The sequence below is a fragment of the Podarcis filfolensis genome (genome assembly GCF_964270895.1).
Source record: "Podarcis filfolensis genome assembly, chromosome: 9".
NCBI classification, from domain to species: Eukaryota; Metazoa; Chordata; class Lepidosauria; order Squamata; family Lacertidae; genus Podarcis; species Podarcis filfolensis.
In genome coordinates, this window is record NC_139610.1 from 51,966,601 (window position 1) to 51,984,657 (window position 18,057).

The 18,057-nt window shown below is 39.6% G+C and overlaps 1 protein-coding gene across 14 annotated transcripts in view; it reads left to right on the forward strand.

Moving 5' to 3' along the window:
- Window positions 1-18,057, forward strand: part of CAMK2D (calcium/calmodulin dependent protein kinase II delta) — a gene marked incomplete at its 3' end in the record, with an annotated part of 142,814 nt that overhangs the window by 96,709 nt on the left and 28,048 nt on the right. For 6 of the 14 annotated variants that reach the window (XM_083571471.1, XM_083571463.1, XM_083571461.1 and 3 more), the window contains exons 11-15: window positions 1,023-1,106; window positions 2,326-2,368; window positions 9,354-9,391; window positions 10,809-10,841; window positions 16,847-16,906. In XM_083571471.1, coding sequence (XP_083427597.1) covers window positions 1,023-1,106; window positions 2,326-2,368; window positions 9,354-9,391; window positions 10,809-10,841; window positions 16,847-16,906 — 258 coding nt within the window. The remainder of the gene's footprint in view (window positions 1-1,022; window positions 1,107-2,325; window positions 2,369-9,353; window positions 9,392-10,808; window positions 10,842-16,846; window positions 16,907-18,057) is intronic. The other 8 variants (XM_083571462.1, XM_083571464.1, XM_083571466.1 and 5 more) reach the window with 3 other exon arrangements.

Here is an 18,057-nt window from a genome sequence, read left to right on the forward strand (position 1 = left end):
AAGTTCTCCTTTACTAGCATGCAGGCTCATAATAATGAGTTGCTGGAAGAACTTAGAGGGTGCTGCTCTGACAAATTGGTACAATAAAGTATGGCAAATAGCACTTGTTGGAAAAATGAACTAATAAAATTGGCACAAGGTTTAAGGCACAAATGCTTTTTTTCCCTAACTCACTGGTATGGCTTTTAGTGTACATATGGCTAAAAAATGAACAGGGGACTCCCTTCACATTATAAAACCTTTTGGTTAAATTAAGCTGCTTACCGCTTTCTATACAAATGGTAATCTGGGATAAGAATTTAGTATGTTATTTTGCATGTATTGCCTAAGCACCATCTTCTGGTGAACCCACAAGGACCCTGAGATTATAATCTGATGCCTTTATTTGTTTGCCTCCCCCATGAGAGGTCTGGAGGGTGGCAACACGAGAATGGGCCTTTTCTGCGGTGGGGTTTAGGGTGGGATATGTTATTACTTAAGTGTACGATGTTGTTATATCCTGTAAGAATCTACTAAAACAAAGACAACCACAGCATAATATTGCATTGTAATATTGAACAAAACTACAATGCAATGCAATAAAAAAAACCCTCACAAATCCTTAATCTCACTTACCTGGGAGTCATTTCCATTGAATTCTATAGGACTTACTTCTGATTATGCCTGGTTTAAATCCTGTTTAAATCCAGTTCATTATATTGAAGAGCCAACCACTTTTAATTAAACACTTCAGACTCTAAAGTTTAGATATGGGGACCTTGCTCTCTGATCATTTCAAAGGTTTATTGTTGTTAAAGCAGGGCAATTGTGGGGTTGTTTTTGTTTTTCATTATTTAGTTGCAGAACCAGTCAAATGGTGGGAGGAGCCTTGTCATTTTCATCAAGGGCTCCAGAGTTGCCATTGGCATCTGGAAGTAGCTCCAGAAAACATTGTTCATGGAGATTGTTAATACTGAATAAATTTGCAAATCTGGTTGCATGCACCAAAACACTTCTCCCCCCCCCCCCTTTTTTTTCTTCAGCAACGTTCTACTGTGGCTTCTATGATGCACAGACAGGAGACTGTAGACTGCCTGAAGAAATTCAATGCAAGAAGGAAACTTAAGGTAAGGAAGCAAGTTTCCCCCCAGACCTCCTGCTAGTTGAGAAACTGAAAGCATATAGTTAGTGTCTCTTAAAAGCAGCAGGTATTCATTAGCTGAGTGTCTGTATTCTCTATGGCTGCTTCTCCCTCTCTCATACATGACAGTAACGTTTCCCTAATATTGCACCTCTTTTCCGCTTGAGTTCTCTCCTACCACCAAACAGTTTCTTGGGGGGGGGGGGTTGGAGGGGGGGAACGTTTCAAAAACAAAAGCCCTCTCGCAAATCAAGTTCTCAGTAAACGACAGACTGGGAATGTTTATACATACTTACTGCATATGCATACTTCAGCTTGCAACATTTGACTTACCATCATTCTGATCCAGTACTTCCAGTATATTTGCTCCCCTCCCCTCTGAACTGTCCAGGAATGTTCCATAGATCATTTCCAAACATTAAAGAAAACAGAGGACCTCCTGCTCATACAGAGTTCCTCCCACTTCAGAGTCCTTGCAAAGATTTCAGTTAGCGACAGCACCTCTGTTCCATGAGTCCTATTGTAGAATGAATGAGAGAGCGCCTGTTTGCACACCTCCACTCCACATGATGATGCAGGGTTTTCTTTCAATAAAGTCTAAAGTGATTAACAAAGGATTTTAACTTCTCTTTTTAAAAGAGAAAAACGACCTACACATTTAGAAAATTGTATTATTCAGTATTATTATTATTATTATTATTATTATTAAAAAATTTTTGGAGAGCATTACAAATAGTTTTGAACAGGCCTGTGTTCCTTGAGGCAATCTATCCTTTACACATTTTATGCGCCCTCTATTTATGCTTCAGGCAAGCAGCCAATACTGTATTGTTTCATTGAGATTTTAGCATGGGCTACAGTTCTGCCTGCCCATTTTGTAAAACTGAATTGCATCCTGGTCTTGGTTTTAATGTAGGAAATTGATTCCAGTATTTTGAACTGTTTTAATTGTCACTTTGATTATTTTGATTATTGTGTGTGTGTCTGTGTAAGCTTTTGAGTTTATCTCATCAAGAAAGGCTGGGTATAAATTTTAAAATAAAGAAGCATGTTACATAGTCACATGGGCCATTTAATCCTTTCAAATGTAGGGAATTTTATCCAACAGCAGGCCTCTGTGTGTTTGAAGTAAGAGAGAGATCCTTTTGCTTATCTTCAGAAATACTGTAGAGGATATTGACTTACTATGTTGAATGTCTTTTTAGGGTGCCATTTTGACAACTATGCTGGCTACAAGAAATTTCTCAGGTATGTTCAGTGCACTGTGTGACACCATATTGCTAATTGCTGAGATGTGGTATATGTTCCTGTAGTACATGTCAAAATTAGTTCATCTTTGCATGTGTCCGGATGCCATATTTGTTTAATACACATCTGTTTGCTTTGCATTGGCTAAGTAAAATTGGAGTGAGATGAAACTTCTTAAGTGGGCATCTTGTTAATTCCATCCTTCATCTCTGGTCATTTCTCACTCCCTTTCATATTATAGTAGTTAGACATGGTTATTAGATCTGCTGGCATTGTTTACAACAACCTTCCTCGACCTGGTGCCCTCCACAAGTTTTGGACTAGAGCTTCCAACATCCTTGACAGTTGGCCATGCCAGATCGGGCTAATGGGAGTTGTAGCCCAAAACATCTGGAGGGCACCAGATTCAAAACGATGACTTACAACATGAAATCAGAAGATTCAATACCATAACAAGTTCTCTTCTCTTGGGATCAGAATAGCTATACGCCAAAAGTAGAAAAGCTAGAGATACCCAGAAGTCCTTATTGAAACCTTTTCTGTCAAACGGCAGGTCAACTTGCATTTTGTTGATACTGATCTACTTGATTTTTAGAGTTGTTGTTTTCAACATGCTTTTGGATGCTCCTTGGAGTGAATTCTCCTCATTTTTAAGGGCAGATTATGACCGCATTTACATGTTTTGTTTTATAAGGACCTCCCGTTTGGCAGCCAATGCCAGTTGAGGAACCCAGAAATTATAACTTTAAAGATGGTTTTGAAAGTGAAAGTTGAAGACTTGCTAGTCCAGTTCAACCTTTCAAATAACTTTTCTACATGATATTCTCATACTAATTTCCAAAGACGTATATCACTTGAGGAGAATATAAAATGCAAAACCTAGATGATACATAGATAGAAACATAGATAGAATCTAGAAAGCAATCTCCATTATCTTATTACCAACAAAACATATTACCACCATTTGTTGAATTTGCCACTGCAGACAGTGCCTGATTACCAAATAGGGAAAGTAGGCACCTATGGGCCCAATACCTTTGTCTCCGTAATATAATTCATTAATTTATGATTAGCCTATCATATTTTAAACTATGGCAGAACACTTGAGATATATGGTGTCAAATTTAACACCTACCACCTTCAGCTGAGCATCAAAGTGAAGAAGCAAAGACTTCTGGCTAAAACCAGGCTATAATAGCAAATTATTCAGGTTAGTGAAAACCCAAACAGATTGCAAATAGCCCCCAAACTATCTGTTCAGGGATATAACAAGTACTGAGCCAGGATGCATTTGTGACAGAGTTAAGTACTTTACAAATTTAAATGTGAATGGGAGAGTTTACACTGGTAATAAGAGAAATTAAAAGGCTTTGCTCTTGTCAAGTACACAGCCCAGCCTCTCTGTCATATGCTAGGATAGCAATAAACTACCAAGAACTGTGTTAATTTCCATGTAATAATCAAGTGCAAATGAACTGAGTATTCTTCAGGTCCAATTGTTGCCACAAAAGTTTTGATTTTGCAGCAAGAGGTGTTAACCTTACCTTTTCCTGGCTGTTCATGCCCACTGCTTGTGGGAAATGATTAAAATGGTAGTGTGGAATCTAATGAATGTTTTTATGAAACTGCCACACCCACCCATTTAACCTTAGTTCTAGTGGAAACATCAAACTAACTATCTTCTCAACAAAAATAGATTTAAAGATGTGTCTGGTCACCTGCAATGGTTGTTGTTCAGCATCCTATATCCACTGTAATTTTCTCTCCTTTTTTGTAACCTTCCCCAGAACAAAGAATAATTTTAATATATTACTCCATTCATCCATTCCTGAATTGACCCTGTTTTGTTTTTTCCGTTCTTCTTGAGTGGCATTTGTCTACTGTGGTTAATTTAAGAAAAGGTGCCATCCAGGGGAATCTAATTTTGATTTTTGTTGTTGCATCGCATGCCTTTTTGGGGAGTAAATTGTCCATAATGATGTATCTATAAAAGTGTTTTATTTATTTATTTCCTTTTTTGTTGTTCTTCCTGTAATGTGGAATGTATGTTTCTTGTGAGGTAAGCCCCCTCGGGAGCTGAAAGGAATGTTTTTATCTTCATTCTCCCAAACAATGTGCTGCCTGTCCCAAATCACTCTTGTTTTTTGATACGCTGTGTCTGGATGGAACTGGGTGTTATAGCAGTCCCATGACATTATCACGCTGTGAGTTTCCGGCCTCCTCTGCTCCATTTCATTGGCTGCTGCTTGTGGGGGCAAGGGAACTTTCAGTGGGTATGAAATCATGGCATACTTTGTAGTACTAGATGTTACTGGGGAGAGAAAGCGAGAGAGAAAGAGAGAGGAGACACAAAGATGCTGTTTTTCACAACAGTCATATGACTCTAATAACATCCAGTTCCAGCCTCAATTCCGTTTCTTTGGGTTAGCTGATATATAAGTAGGACATTATTTAAATTCATGACCTTTTTACTATGAAAAATTGGCAATAATGCCCGTCTTCTTTTTTGTTGTTCTCAATGGTTATTAGGGAATATACTTAATTGAAATTGGTCTGTTGAGAAACAAGTCTTTCATTGTAACTATCCTCTACAGGTTCAAATGAATGGTTACAATATGCTCAGTGTAAATCACCACTTTGTATATTTTGATACTGTAGCATCAAATATATCTCTTTTGGCCGAAATAATCCTGTGAGATAAGTTAAAACGAGAGTTAGTTTCCTAATTCAGATATCCATTTCCTAGTTTGCTAAACCCTAGTTTAGTAACTGGGAATGAGCGTCAGAACTCCCCTTCCCTCCCTTGTCCCTTCCCTTCCTTGGCATGCCAATACCGTATAGCTTAAAACTACATCTTCCCATTATTTCTGGAACAATGTGATACCGTGCAGCATCAGGATATTTACCCACAGTTTGCACATGGTTTAAGATGGTGGTAGGTAAGCTGACATTAAACCACAGTTCCCCATTTTGGCTATAAAGGAGAACTGTGGTTAAAGCTAACCTGGATCTTCACACCAAGGAATGTGGGAGACAAGGGTGGAGCATGTTGTCCTGATGTTCCTTCCCGGTTGCTAAAGTGTGTTTTCGCTAGCTGGGAAATGTATATCTGAACTAAGCCAGTGATTGGTTCAAAGCCCAGCCCAGTGGCTTTTGTAGCTGAGATTAATTATGAACTTTTGGTTGGATATATTTTACTCACTGCCCCATAGTATTTATTACAGCAGAAGGGGTGAATTCCAAATTTATGGCTGTCATAGTTGTTCTGTTGATATACAATGAAATATAACCCAAAGAACTTTCAAAAGCCAATCCTACATGTGCTCATTACATCTAAGCCAATATGCCACAAGTTCACTAAGCTTAGTTACTAGCAAAGTTGTCATTCTTTTCATTTGTGCTTTTATCCCTGAATTGTTTTTAATGTTTAAAAATGTGTGCTCCAGTTGTACTGATTGCTGCAGCATAGTGCCACAAATGGCTGTGACATTTCAAGGATATTGCCTCATTGTTTGCAGCAGATATTTAGCCCTAATGGTTGACAGTTGGGTTGCTGCTTCATTCTCAGGACTTATTCTTTAAATGTATGTTGTATCACTGTAGTGGAATTGTAAATACGATAAATAAAGACCATGGCTTTCGGTATGTATGGGAAAGAGCTTGTGCAGCACATTATGCTCTGCTATTTCCCACATGAAGTAATGGGTGATGCAAGCAACATGTGTGTACGATTGTTCATTATTTTTTCCTCAAAAAGAGGGCTATATTAATTGGAAAATGAACTTGCGGGTTGTTCACGAAGACTAGAGGTGGGGAACCTTAAATCTGGGTGCTGCTGAATACAGTCCTCCAAGCCTGCGTAGCCCTTTTCCAGGCCAGCACCATCCCTAACTGACCCTTCTTCGCACCCTCTTTGAGTATTTCTGCCAGATTGGAATGAGGCCTTGAACTCTGATCATTCTTCTTTTCCCCTGGATGGAGGACAAATGGGAGTGTGTGAGTGTGTGTAGAAACTAGCCTACTCTGCAAAGGTAAAAAATTCATTGATTGATCTGCCCACATTTGCCTGTGGTCCACCCACCACTGATATGTGACCCCTGGAGCAGAGTGGTCCAACTTTTCATACCAAGTAGGCCACAAGAGTACTTTGACATGGAACCTGTGGGCTGCACACTGCCTTGTCAACTGGTGCGAAGGGGAGAGTGAGCCCAAAATTTGATGCCTCCCCAGCCCTCCTTCTGCCTTCCCAAAGCCAGCTAAGCAAGGTGTCCTTCTTTGGGAAGGAAGCATAAGGCTCTGGCAGGGTCCTAGAGCCCTCCCACCTTGTCCCCACAGCTGGGAAAGCACAGACGAGGCTTTGGGAAGAAGGTTGGAGGACTCTAGGAACCTGTCAGAGCCCCCACACCTCCTTTCCAAAGCCCAGCACCTTGCTTACCAGGCTTTGGGAAGGCAGCGCAAGAACTGCAGGGAGGGGGTGTCAAATGTTGCCAAGGGCCACCAAAAAGGCATTGAGGGCCACATGCTGAACTGCCCTGCCTGGAGGCAATGTGGCCCTCAGGCTGGGAAGAGTTCCCCACTCCTGATGGAGATCTATGTAGGTATAGTACCCTACATAAGCATAGCAGATATTTCCTTGTGTATGCAGTGGTGTCCCCATCACCATGCACAGGACTCCATCTGGTAAGATGCCAAACAGATACTCAGTTTCCCTGTTTTCTATTTAGAGCACAGTAAAATATCTGCATGGGCAATTCTTTCACTTGTACCAAGATGGTTATATTTGCATTGATAATATTGTGCAATTTCCTCAAAATATATTGTGAAAGATATAGTTCCAAATGCATTTATAATTTAGAAGAAATTGCTTCCTTTGTGATTATCAACATCATACTTTCACACATGTGTATTATTCTGAACCACCTTAATTTAAAAGAAAGTGATGATATCTGTCTAAATATTGCAAAATTTTAATGGCAGTTGGGTTTAAATTCTTAATGATAATCTGACCCTAGTCTTTTCCACGCCGCTTCTATTGGGGCAAATTCCTTGTGTGCACAAAGCCACAGTAAGATAGAAGAGGGAAATAAATGATATTGTATATCTGCAGAGTATTCCTACTTCTGGCTCCCTTACTAAAAAAAACAAACTGCTGAGCACCATCCAGGAGAAATTGTTTACAATTTATAGCATGGTCATATGTATGAAAAATATATATGCTTAAATCAGTGAAAAGTTTCAGCGGATAATAGCTGAGGTTTCATTGAAGGCAGTGGGATTAAAATGTTTAGTCTTCTTGATTTCAGCTACAGTATGCTTTACAGGCAAATTGCTGGAAACAAATCAATGCACCAAACTTTCCCTTTTTCTTTTAACTACACAATGGCCCCAGGTATGACACATGGTATTAGTCCATCCTTGGAACCTGATGTTTTTCCTCAGATGCTCAGTACTGCAACTTGGATGCATTTTTCTTGGGCTTTTTCCAGTATTCTATCAAATATATTTGTCCGTAGCATTGTTGTTCTTATAAACCAATCTAGAATTAGTAAAGATTGGTTGGACCTAGGTGTTAAGAGACAAATAGTTCAGTTGGTAGAGCATGAGAAACTTAATTTCATGGTCATGGGTTCAAACCCCACATTGGGCAAAAGATTCCTGCAATGCAGGGAGTTGGGTTAAATTACCCTCGTGGTCCCTTCCAACTCTACAATTCTAGGAACTAAAAATGTACCAGACCTTTTTTTGTAACATAGCATCTCAAAATAGTAGTAAATGGTCCACTTGTTTGCAGTACCTAGGCTTTAAGACTCACTGCACCTGTAACATGATAATCTGCTGGTCTTCCAGATACCTTTCACAGGTAGATGTTTCAGTGCATGTGTTTTAAACTGCTGAATGGCAGTGACAAACTGTTATTTCTCCTTCACCTCTATGCCAAAAAAAATTCTTGGGATATCACGGTTTTGTCTTCCAGAGAAGTTGTTACCTGTTCCAGGTCTGCATGAATGATCTTGAGATCTAATAGTCAATATTACCTCCGTGTGGAGGTTTTAATGCTCTACACTCAGCAATAAAAATCTTACTGGTATTATAGGCATCTATACTTAACAGTTTGAAAGCACGTCAAGGTGTAAGTAGATAAATAGGTATCGCTCCAGCGGGAAGGTAAATGGCATTTCCATGCGCTGCTCTGGTTTCACCAGAAGTGGCTTAGTCATGCTGGCCACATGACGTGGATAAACTGTCTGCGGACAAACGTCGGCTCCCTCAGCCAGTAAAGTGAGATGAGCGCCGCAACCCCAGAGTCGTTTGCGACTGGACTTAACTGTCAGGGGTCCTTTACCTTTTTATACTTAATATGTTGTTGTTGTTGTTTAGTCGTTTAGTCGTGTCCGACTCTTCATGACCCCATGGACCAGAGCACGCCAGGAACTCCTGTCTTCCACTGCCTCCCGCAGTTTGGTCAAACTCATGCTGGTAGCTTCAAGAACACTGTCCAACCATCTCTTCCTCTGTCATCCCCTTCTTCTTGTGCCCTCAATCTTTCCCAACATCAGCGTCTTTTCCAGGGAGTCTTCTCTTCTCATGAGGTGTCCAAAGTACTGGAGTCTCAGCTTCAGGATCTGTCCTTCCAGTGAGCACTCAGGGCTGATTTCCTTCAGAATGGATAGGTTTGATCTTCTTGCAGTCCATGGGACTCTCAAGAGTCTCCTCCAGCACCATAATTCAAAAGCATCAATTCTTCGGCTTCTTTATGGTCCAGCTCTCACTTCCATACATCACTACTTAATATAGATACAAGCAAATATTTAAAACAAAGACAACTGCAAGGCAAAATATAAAAATGGTATGGTAAGATGTTTTAAATGTGATGATAAATGCAAAGGGTAGAAGGAAAGAAAATACACCCAGTTTGTTCATTTGTTTTGTTTCACTGATTTCAAATTACATTGGCTGACATTGTTTATTTCCTTTCAATTTATAGCAGCCAAGAGTTTACTGAAGAAACCTGATGGAGTGAAGGTAGGCTACAAATACTGAGGTCATCTAATGATACGTCTTATTTACTTTTCATTACCATGTGACTTTCTAAATTCTCTTTACTTTGGCACTGAAATAACTGGTCCTCTTCCTTTAGGGTTTGCTTTTTAAGAAAAAGAAAATATATATGCTTGAATAAACTTAAGTCACTGCTTTGCAGCTGATCATGGACCAGCCATTTGGGAAGGCAGCCTCCATGTGTCCTTGGCATTCCGTTTGTCAGAAGGTTATACCTCAGGGGTTGGCAGCCCTTGAGCTGGGTTCTGCCAGCAGTAGTTGGTGTGCTTTGGCGGAAGTCAGTGCGTAAGTTTACACCGAATAAAAGATGTCCGTAAGAAGCAGAACAATCTTGCAGTTTTCCTGTGTGATTTAGAGTTTCTAAACTTGGGTGACCTCAGAATTCCATAATAGGAGAGAAGCTCTGTAAATTAAAGATTCTGGGTAAATACTTTGCAAAATAGCCAAGGAAGAGCTGGAGGGGCATGGGGAGGGAATATTTCTTCTTCCCAGAAGGACTTGTCAACACAAGATCAATTAAAGCAATCCAGCTAATATTAGAAAATGTAACTTCCATTTCTTCTATTTTGCAAGCTTTCATTGAAATATGTATTTGACCTCAGCTTTTATCCTTGCAACTTTTTATTGAAGTTTGTTACTTACTTTTAAATATCTAATTCACTGTATATTTCTCTTGGACTCGTTACATGTATACCCTTTCATAATTCCCTTAAAGGCACCCTAATCACTTAGGTCCACCCTATCTTTTTCAAAACCAGCCATTGGCAACCTATTGCTTCCATGGACCAAGCACAAATTCCAAGATTAACTGGACCTATTTCAATATATTGCTTGAATCACTGAGGGGAATACAGGGTGTTCGTCTCCACTGCCTTCAACAATTTGGGCACTTTACAAAATGGCATTATCCAAAGTCAACCTGGTCCTTTCCAGTGTTCCTAACTGGGTAATTTCAATAGGTTAACTTACCTAAAATGTGGTCTAATTCAGACAGCTTGTTTCATTCAGTACTAAGGTCTTGTATGTCTGTAACCATCTCTGTCAAAATTGGTCTGTTTAAACAGTAATGCTAAGTATAATTGTTGCCAACACTTTGCTAGTACCACTACACTTATGGGGGTCTTCTTTGCTGTGTGTTCAGGATTCTGTTTTGCGTTTGTGTTTGCAGTCCTATGAAGTGGCGGGTGGAGAGTGTGCATCTTATCAAAGTATTTGTTTTCACAATTTTTCTCATGCAGGAGATCCCACTCCCATCCTGAATACCTGTATATTAGGCTGTTCTTAGAACAAACAAACAATATACTGTTCTCCATGCATTGATACCTCAAATCCAACCAGTCACATTTTCTTCTTTTCCTTTCCCTCTGACTGGTCATATCAGAAAAGGAAGTCAAGTTCGAGTGTTCAGATGATGGTGAGGATCTTTATCTGCCAGATTTTTCCTCCTGTGAAACGTTCACACTTAAGAGATGAAATTATTGCATTTAGATCTGTTGACGTAGCAAAAGGAAGCTGCAAGATTTTTAAAATACAGGCTTGTAACTTCTGCATCAGTTCAGTGTAAACATGACGTCCTGAATTGATTGCTATCAGTTCTTCCAGAGCCAAGGTCACAGACAAGGGTGAGAAACCTGTGTCCTTCCAGGTGTTGCTGCACCTCAGTTCCCATCAGCTCTTGCCAGCGTGGCCAGTGGCCAGGGATGATGGGTTTTGTAGTCCATCAACATTTGGAGACCACAGATTCTGCACCCATCTCATAGACCGTGCAAATATCAGTGCAAAGTAGATGCAGCAATGGCCAGTGCAACTGTTCTGCTACAATATCATAGTTATTCAAAAAACCTTCTGTATAGTCATTGTGATCTTCTGGTATTAAATTATATGTTGAGGTGTTTGTAATATGAAAACTGAGTTATTGCTCAAGCCAGTGCCCGGTTCCTGTGAGCATTGTGCAGTATTTGCAATAAACAATAAAATTTAGTCTCTGCTTTTACCCTTTCTCTTACACCACCTCCTGTATTCCACTGCAGGAACCACATGGTGTGAAAATTTATTCCAACATTTAACTATACATTTCATTCCTCTTAAAAAGAGCAAGTGCTTCTGAAGGACCCCTCCTTTCTAGTACTTGTCATTCTGCTGATGAATAGTAAAGCTCTGTAGGTAGTTCTTGATGGAGGTGGATGACTACATTCATGGGTATTTTACCTACAGATACACGAGCCAAATAAAAACAGAACAGACTACTACCAAACACTGTGCAATGTCATATGAATTAAGCAAATTTAAAGTTGTCCCTTGATTAGCATAGAGGACAAAGGTAGGTAGCAAGCAGAGCCAAGTCAAGTCCAGATGAAGGTGGCGGCAGCAGGGATGTGGAATACACAGTTAGGTGGATGTCTGGGCTGGTAGCAAGTCCAGTGCAAAGCTTAACAGCCTGTTTGCCAAACATACTAACAATACACGTCCTGTATTATAAGATATTCTTTTGAAACCCACTCAACAGTCCTGTATCTGCTGTACCAGTCACACATTTGTTGACGTGAACGTTTAGTTCTGGAAGGGTGGGTAATTGCCTCATGACATCCTGCCTAACTTTATATGACTATAGTCAGTGTGGTGTACCTGGGAGACCAGGGTTCAAATCCCCACTTAGCCATGTAGCTTACTGGGCGACCTTGGGCCAGTCTCAGCCTCACAGGTTTGTTGTAAGGATAAAATGGAGAGGGGAAGAACCTTAAACTCCTTGAAGAAAAGGTGGGATATAAATGTAAACACTACAGTCCAGCTCAGTATTCAGCCCACTGTCTCTGTGCAGGTAGATATCCTCATAGAAGGACGAGGTTGAGTGAGGGGCTCTTCCGTCAAAAATAAGGAAATGGTGAATGGCATTTTTTGAATTGTGCCTGGCTCTGCAAAGCGAGCTTCATTTGCAAGAAAATCTTCTTAAATTCCTGTTTCCAAAGTGTGTCCTTATAGAAACCCTACCCAAACTGTACAATCCAGCAGTGGGAGTTCTGTCACCCCGCTGACTTCAACAGAAGATGGATTGTGGTCAGCATGCTTGCAAGAAGGGTTTTACCTTTCGACACACAGTTTACGAATCTTTCCATTGTTAATCGCTTATAATTAAGAATATTACACAGCTGTTTGTAGGCCTACATGTTGCTTTCAGTGGTGCCACCAAAGCTTCCTTGAACACAGATAAAGTTGTTTCCAGCAGAAATAAGTGGTAGGTTTCCAAGGAACTTTTCCAAGTATTTTGTAGGGCTGATATGTTACTTCAGCTCAGGAATTAGGAACTCGATACTTATCACCCTCGTGGCGAGCCAAGCTTGTCACATGAGCTAATTTCCTTTGCCTGAGGGGTTTGAAATCAGCTCTGTAAAAAAAGGCACAGGGCTTTGTATGCTCCATCGATCAGTTGGTTGACAATGCCAGCAAGCACCATACCTGATGTCATATGTAATATATGTATGGCAAATGGACTTGCCCTGGCCAAAAATTGACTGAGCTCATGTCAAGTGGGGAACCGAATTAACAAGTAGTCTTCATAATCAATAAAACTTCTGGATCTGTCCCCTTTTCTGTCTCCAATGGGAGCTTACCTCCAAGGGCAAGAACAGTTTTTTTTTTTGGGGGGGGGGGTGGAGGGTAATTCTTATCAGGAGAGAAAGTGCTAAACCTGATCTTACTTCCCCACCTCAATTTATTTACATTTTGAAAGTGCATGTTAATTGTTCATATGCAATTAATGTTGTATCTAGTTTGATCCTACTGCTAATCTTACACTACTGGTAATACCTCCCATCATTACAGTAAATAAATACTTCCATGGATCTAACACATTTTTTTGGGGGGGGGGGCTGGAATACAACTTCAAAGTGTATATCTGCACTTGCAATATACAAGTGAATGTCTCCACCGCTTTTTCTATCGGAAGGATGTTCTTCCAGAGATGAAAGTTGCTTGAGTGATACTTTATATTTGATTCGTGCTCAGGATACCCATACTGACCCCTTTTGTTTGTGATCATTTTGCTTTTCTTCTTTTTTTAGAATGATACTTTTGTGAGGGCCAAATTATATTTCAGTTAAGTTTTTGCTTTTATTTATTTATTGCTTGTGAGAGCAAGCAATCCAAACCCATGGTTTTGCACCATACGTAAAGGGACCCTGGGAGCCCAGTGCTTAGCTTAGGCCTATTCTAGCAAATGCACATAGTTCGAAACTGTAGTTCAGCAAGCATCATATGTAAACCAGCCTATTTTCTTATGGTACACAGAGAAAGGCGTAAATAGTGCATTTTCTTTTTCTTTTCTTTTTTACACGTGCTATCTTCGTAATTCCAAATCTAATGTAGTCACTGTTCAGTAAGAAAAATAAGTGTTTAATTGAAAACACATTGTGAGGAGGGATCATGAATACATACCACACTTTAAATATATTGTACGGATTTCTAAAAAGTTCTTTGCATATATACACACACACACACACACACACACACACACACACATTTACCTTCAGAGGTACCCCGTGGGAACAACACTGCGTGTTCAAAATAACTTTGTTAGTACATATTGCATATAGCACTACTGGTTCTAGAAGAACAAGTAAACAAAGCAACTTAATTGAAATTTGGCTAATAATGTAGTCTGGCACCTCAGAGCTTATTTGGAATTCTACCACTCTAGGGAAAAACAAACCACCATTGTCGTTCTGCACAATAGCATGTGCTTTGATTGCTGTTATTGTAAATCCTATTGAATGCATTGTTAAGTCTCCCATTTTACGTATCTGAATCCTTTTCTGTTCTCTTACTGAAGCCCAGTTCATACATCATGGTAAGCCATAGTTAATGGTTTACCATGAGTGCACAAAACACCGTGCCCTTCACTCCTGCCCTCTAACTAGCAGGAACAACAAACCACTATCTCTGGCTTAACATTATACCCGTGGTATGCTTCACTCCAAACTATGATTGGTAAGCCAAGAAGAAACTTTGGCTTAACAAAAGGTTTTATGGTGTGAAGCAAACCACAATCCTCAGTTTAGACATAACACGAAGCTAGTGATGATGCTTTGTTCCTCTTTCTAGGCGTTTTCTGCACACTCATGGTAAACGATCAACAAAGGCTTGTGTAGCACCCAAGTATCCTCCGCTGTGTTACTTAGTTGAACAGGGATCTGTGCATGCACTGATCTTATTTCATTTATCTTAAGAACTCTCAAGGCATATCATTCATAATCCCATTTTACAGGTAAGGCCAAAGGCAGTTTATTCAACACTGTGAATTCCATGGGTTACACCCATTTTTTTTTACAATCTGGACTAGAATTTTAATGATGTGAATCTCTTAAGTTAAGTATTAAAATAGGTACAACCATTCATAAATATGATTACTGCTAATCAGGCCCTCAGCATTTTTAGCATAATAATAATAATAATAATAAGATGATGATGATGATGATGATGATGATGATGATTATAAATATTTTTTGTACCCCCACCCATCTGAGTGGCTTGCCCAGCCACTTTGGGTGGCTTCCAACACAATATACAAAAACACAACAACATACATTAAAAGCTTCCCAATACAGGGCTGCCTTCAGACATCTACAGACGGGAGGGTGTTCAACAGGTCAGGCACGATTACTGAGAAAGTCCTCTGCCTGGTTCCCTGTAACTTCACTTCTCACAATGAGGGGACTCATTGGAGCTTCACCTCAGTGTCTGGGCTGAACTATGGAGACAGAGACACTCCTTTGGGTATACAGGGCCAAAGCTGTTAAGGGCTTTAAAGGTCAGCAGCCAACACTTTGAGGAATTGTGCTTGGAAACGTACTGGGAGCCAATGTAGTTCTTTTAGGACGGGTGTTATATGGTCCTATAATAAGAAAAATACACCTTCAATGCCATGGGTTTACAAAATGTATTCCTACCATTGCTTTTTCTTTTAAAGCATGCCAACCGATACTTTTTGTACTGCCTGATTAGTTATCTGAGTAGGTTAAAAGTGGACATCCCATGTAACAACATAAAATATTTGTTCTGTTTATAAATGGACATTACATTGAGTTTTACAAATGGTCAGCTAAGATTTATGTGTTTCCGTTCTTGCTTTTCTTTCACATGTAACATTTTGCCTTCTCCGTTCTTTGTGTTAGTGGAGCATTAAATATTCTGTATTACTGATCAGCTAAACTTTCTATCTTATTTATATGCAGCTCTGCAGTTTGCTCCTCTTACAGCTAGAGCTGGTAAAACCAAAGGGCAGTTTTTCACCAGAAGATATGTGACAGCTCCTTCTGCCAGTTTTAGTTATAATTAAATTTTACTGAATCTAACTTTTAAATATTCAGTTTACTTCTGTTATGAATAAAATGCTTGATATATAGGTGTGGATCAGCATTTTAAATGCATCTAAGAACTGAAATAGTTTTGGGGGTTTATTCTAGAGAAAATGTAATTAGCTTTTCTGTTGTCTTTAAGGCTATGTCATTCTTGCCTGGTTTAAAACTACTCATGATATTAGAGAGAAAAATAAATTAGTTTTCTTCTTGAAAAGGGGTCTTCCATGCTCATATCGTGCACTCTGTGTATATCACTTTAGCACACACTTCCCGGAATACAAAATCATGCCTTTTTAATACTCCGCATTCACATTCTGCCGAAAAACATAGCTGACATCTTTTCCTGCATTGCCTTGAAATGATCAATGGTAAAGAGACTCTGTAAGCTACAATATTTAAATTATGTTGAATATACATTTTGTTTTCTGGTTCAATTGATTCCCAGTTGTGTCCAGAGAACCACCTTGCAGCATGCTGTAGCACATTCAGACCTAACTTAGGGCAATAAGAGTGTTTTTGAAACAGTAAAGCTAATAACCTTTAAATATTTTTATGTCCTGCCTAAATATATAGACTTCTGGAGACAACACGTATGACAAAATAAAATGTGTATATGACTCTTAATATATGGGCCTCTAGCTTAGTTGACTCCCAAGCTAAACTCAGACCTGGTGCAGTTTATTAAATAGCATCACATCCAAAGACAGGAGATGGTGAATAGGTCGTTCGAAATGTAGGCCTATTCTCTCTCATTTCCTGCATTAATTGCATATTGCTTGGTTTGAGCTTTTTAAAAAAATCTTAGTAACATAGCTGAAACCATACATGTCTATACAGCACCTCCAGGGGCATTTCTTTGTGAACGGCACTGGGAGAAGCTGCTATAGTACCTACTCAAATCTGTTGTCATTGTTGCCTTTGATTTTTTATAAATTCATACCTCCGTCAGTCTTTATCTCCATATCTATATCTGTGTATAAGTAGTCTATATAGGGAGATATAGATATGATTATCTGCTGTGAGAGGTCTAAGGCTTGTTTGTTTCTATTTTTCTGCATACCTACAGATAAACAACAAAACCAACGTGGTAACCAGCCCCAAAGAAAATATTCCTACCCCAACGCTGGTATACCTGGCTTTTTCCTTTTAACTTGCTTTTGAGTTCTGTTTCTGAGTTTTCTGTCCCTTTTTCCTCCTCTCTTCCCTCTTCCTTGCTCCTTGTTTGCTTTCTGAAATTTTGGCACTGTTTTTTTTTTCCTTTTGGGAACTGGGGATTGCACTTTTTTATATATGCATATTATTTCTGTGTGTGTATAAAGAGGCAGTTGATTGTGAAACAGTGTGTTTCTAATTAGCCAATGTGACATGGAAAATGGATGTGGTTGTGCAGTAGCATTGGTAGCCGTAGTTGAATTTCATTGCATGCTGTGTCAGAAAGTGAATAGAATGTGCTTTTGTGTTGCCCTTAGCTCTTCGTCTGATGAGTGTTCCAGTATTTATAAATGAGGCTTAAACAAACTTTCTTCCTACTTTTTTGTCTCTAATACAACGTGAGTGTCAAAATCAAGGAGAGCTAACAAGATTATTGCTAGGCAACAACCAAGTAGACCTTATTCAGCTTCTCATTCTTTACTTTTTTGAAAAAACAAAAAAACACAGCAGGGCTTTGCAAGACTTCACTTACTGGGATCAAGAGGCATCTATTTCTAAAGCTGGTTATATACCACAGCTAATACAGGCATCCTCAAACTCGGCCCTCCAGATGTTTTGGGACTACAACTCCCACCATCCCTAGCTAACAGGACCGGTGGTCAGGGATGATGGGAATTGTAGTCCCAAAACATCTGGAGGGCCGAGTTTGGGGATGCCTGCTTTAATACATAGGAGTCATTACTCCATAATAGGCTCTGTGGTGAATGTGTAGCTCATGAGTCATAACCTTGCTTAGGTTACTTATTCTGATTTCTCTAGGCTATGCAGCAAAGCCTCAAAATTAAAAACCTTTCCATTAACAATTAGCATATTGTCAGTGGCATCCAACCTACCATGTTTTGGTAAACCCTTTTGAAGAAAGGTCTTTCCAGTTTTAAAGTACTGGCACCTGTGGTTTTGTGCATGACAGCAGTCCCATTGAATATTCCCCATGGACATTTCCACTACTAAGTATTCTGAAAAGTATCGGCTTCATAGAGTCTTCTACTAGGAATTGCCCAAATGTGTGCCTGTGTGTCACCAACCCTAGAGATACTCCTGCAGATGGCTGGAGGGATATTAGAC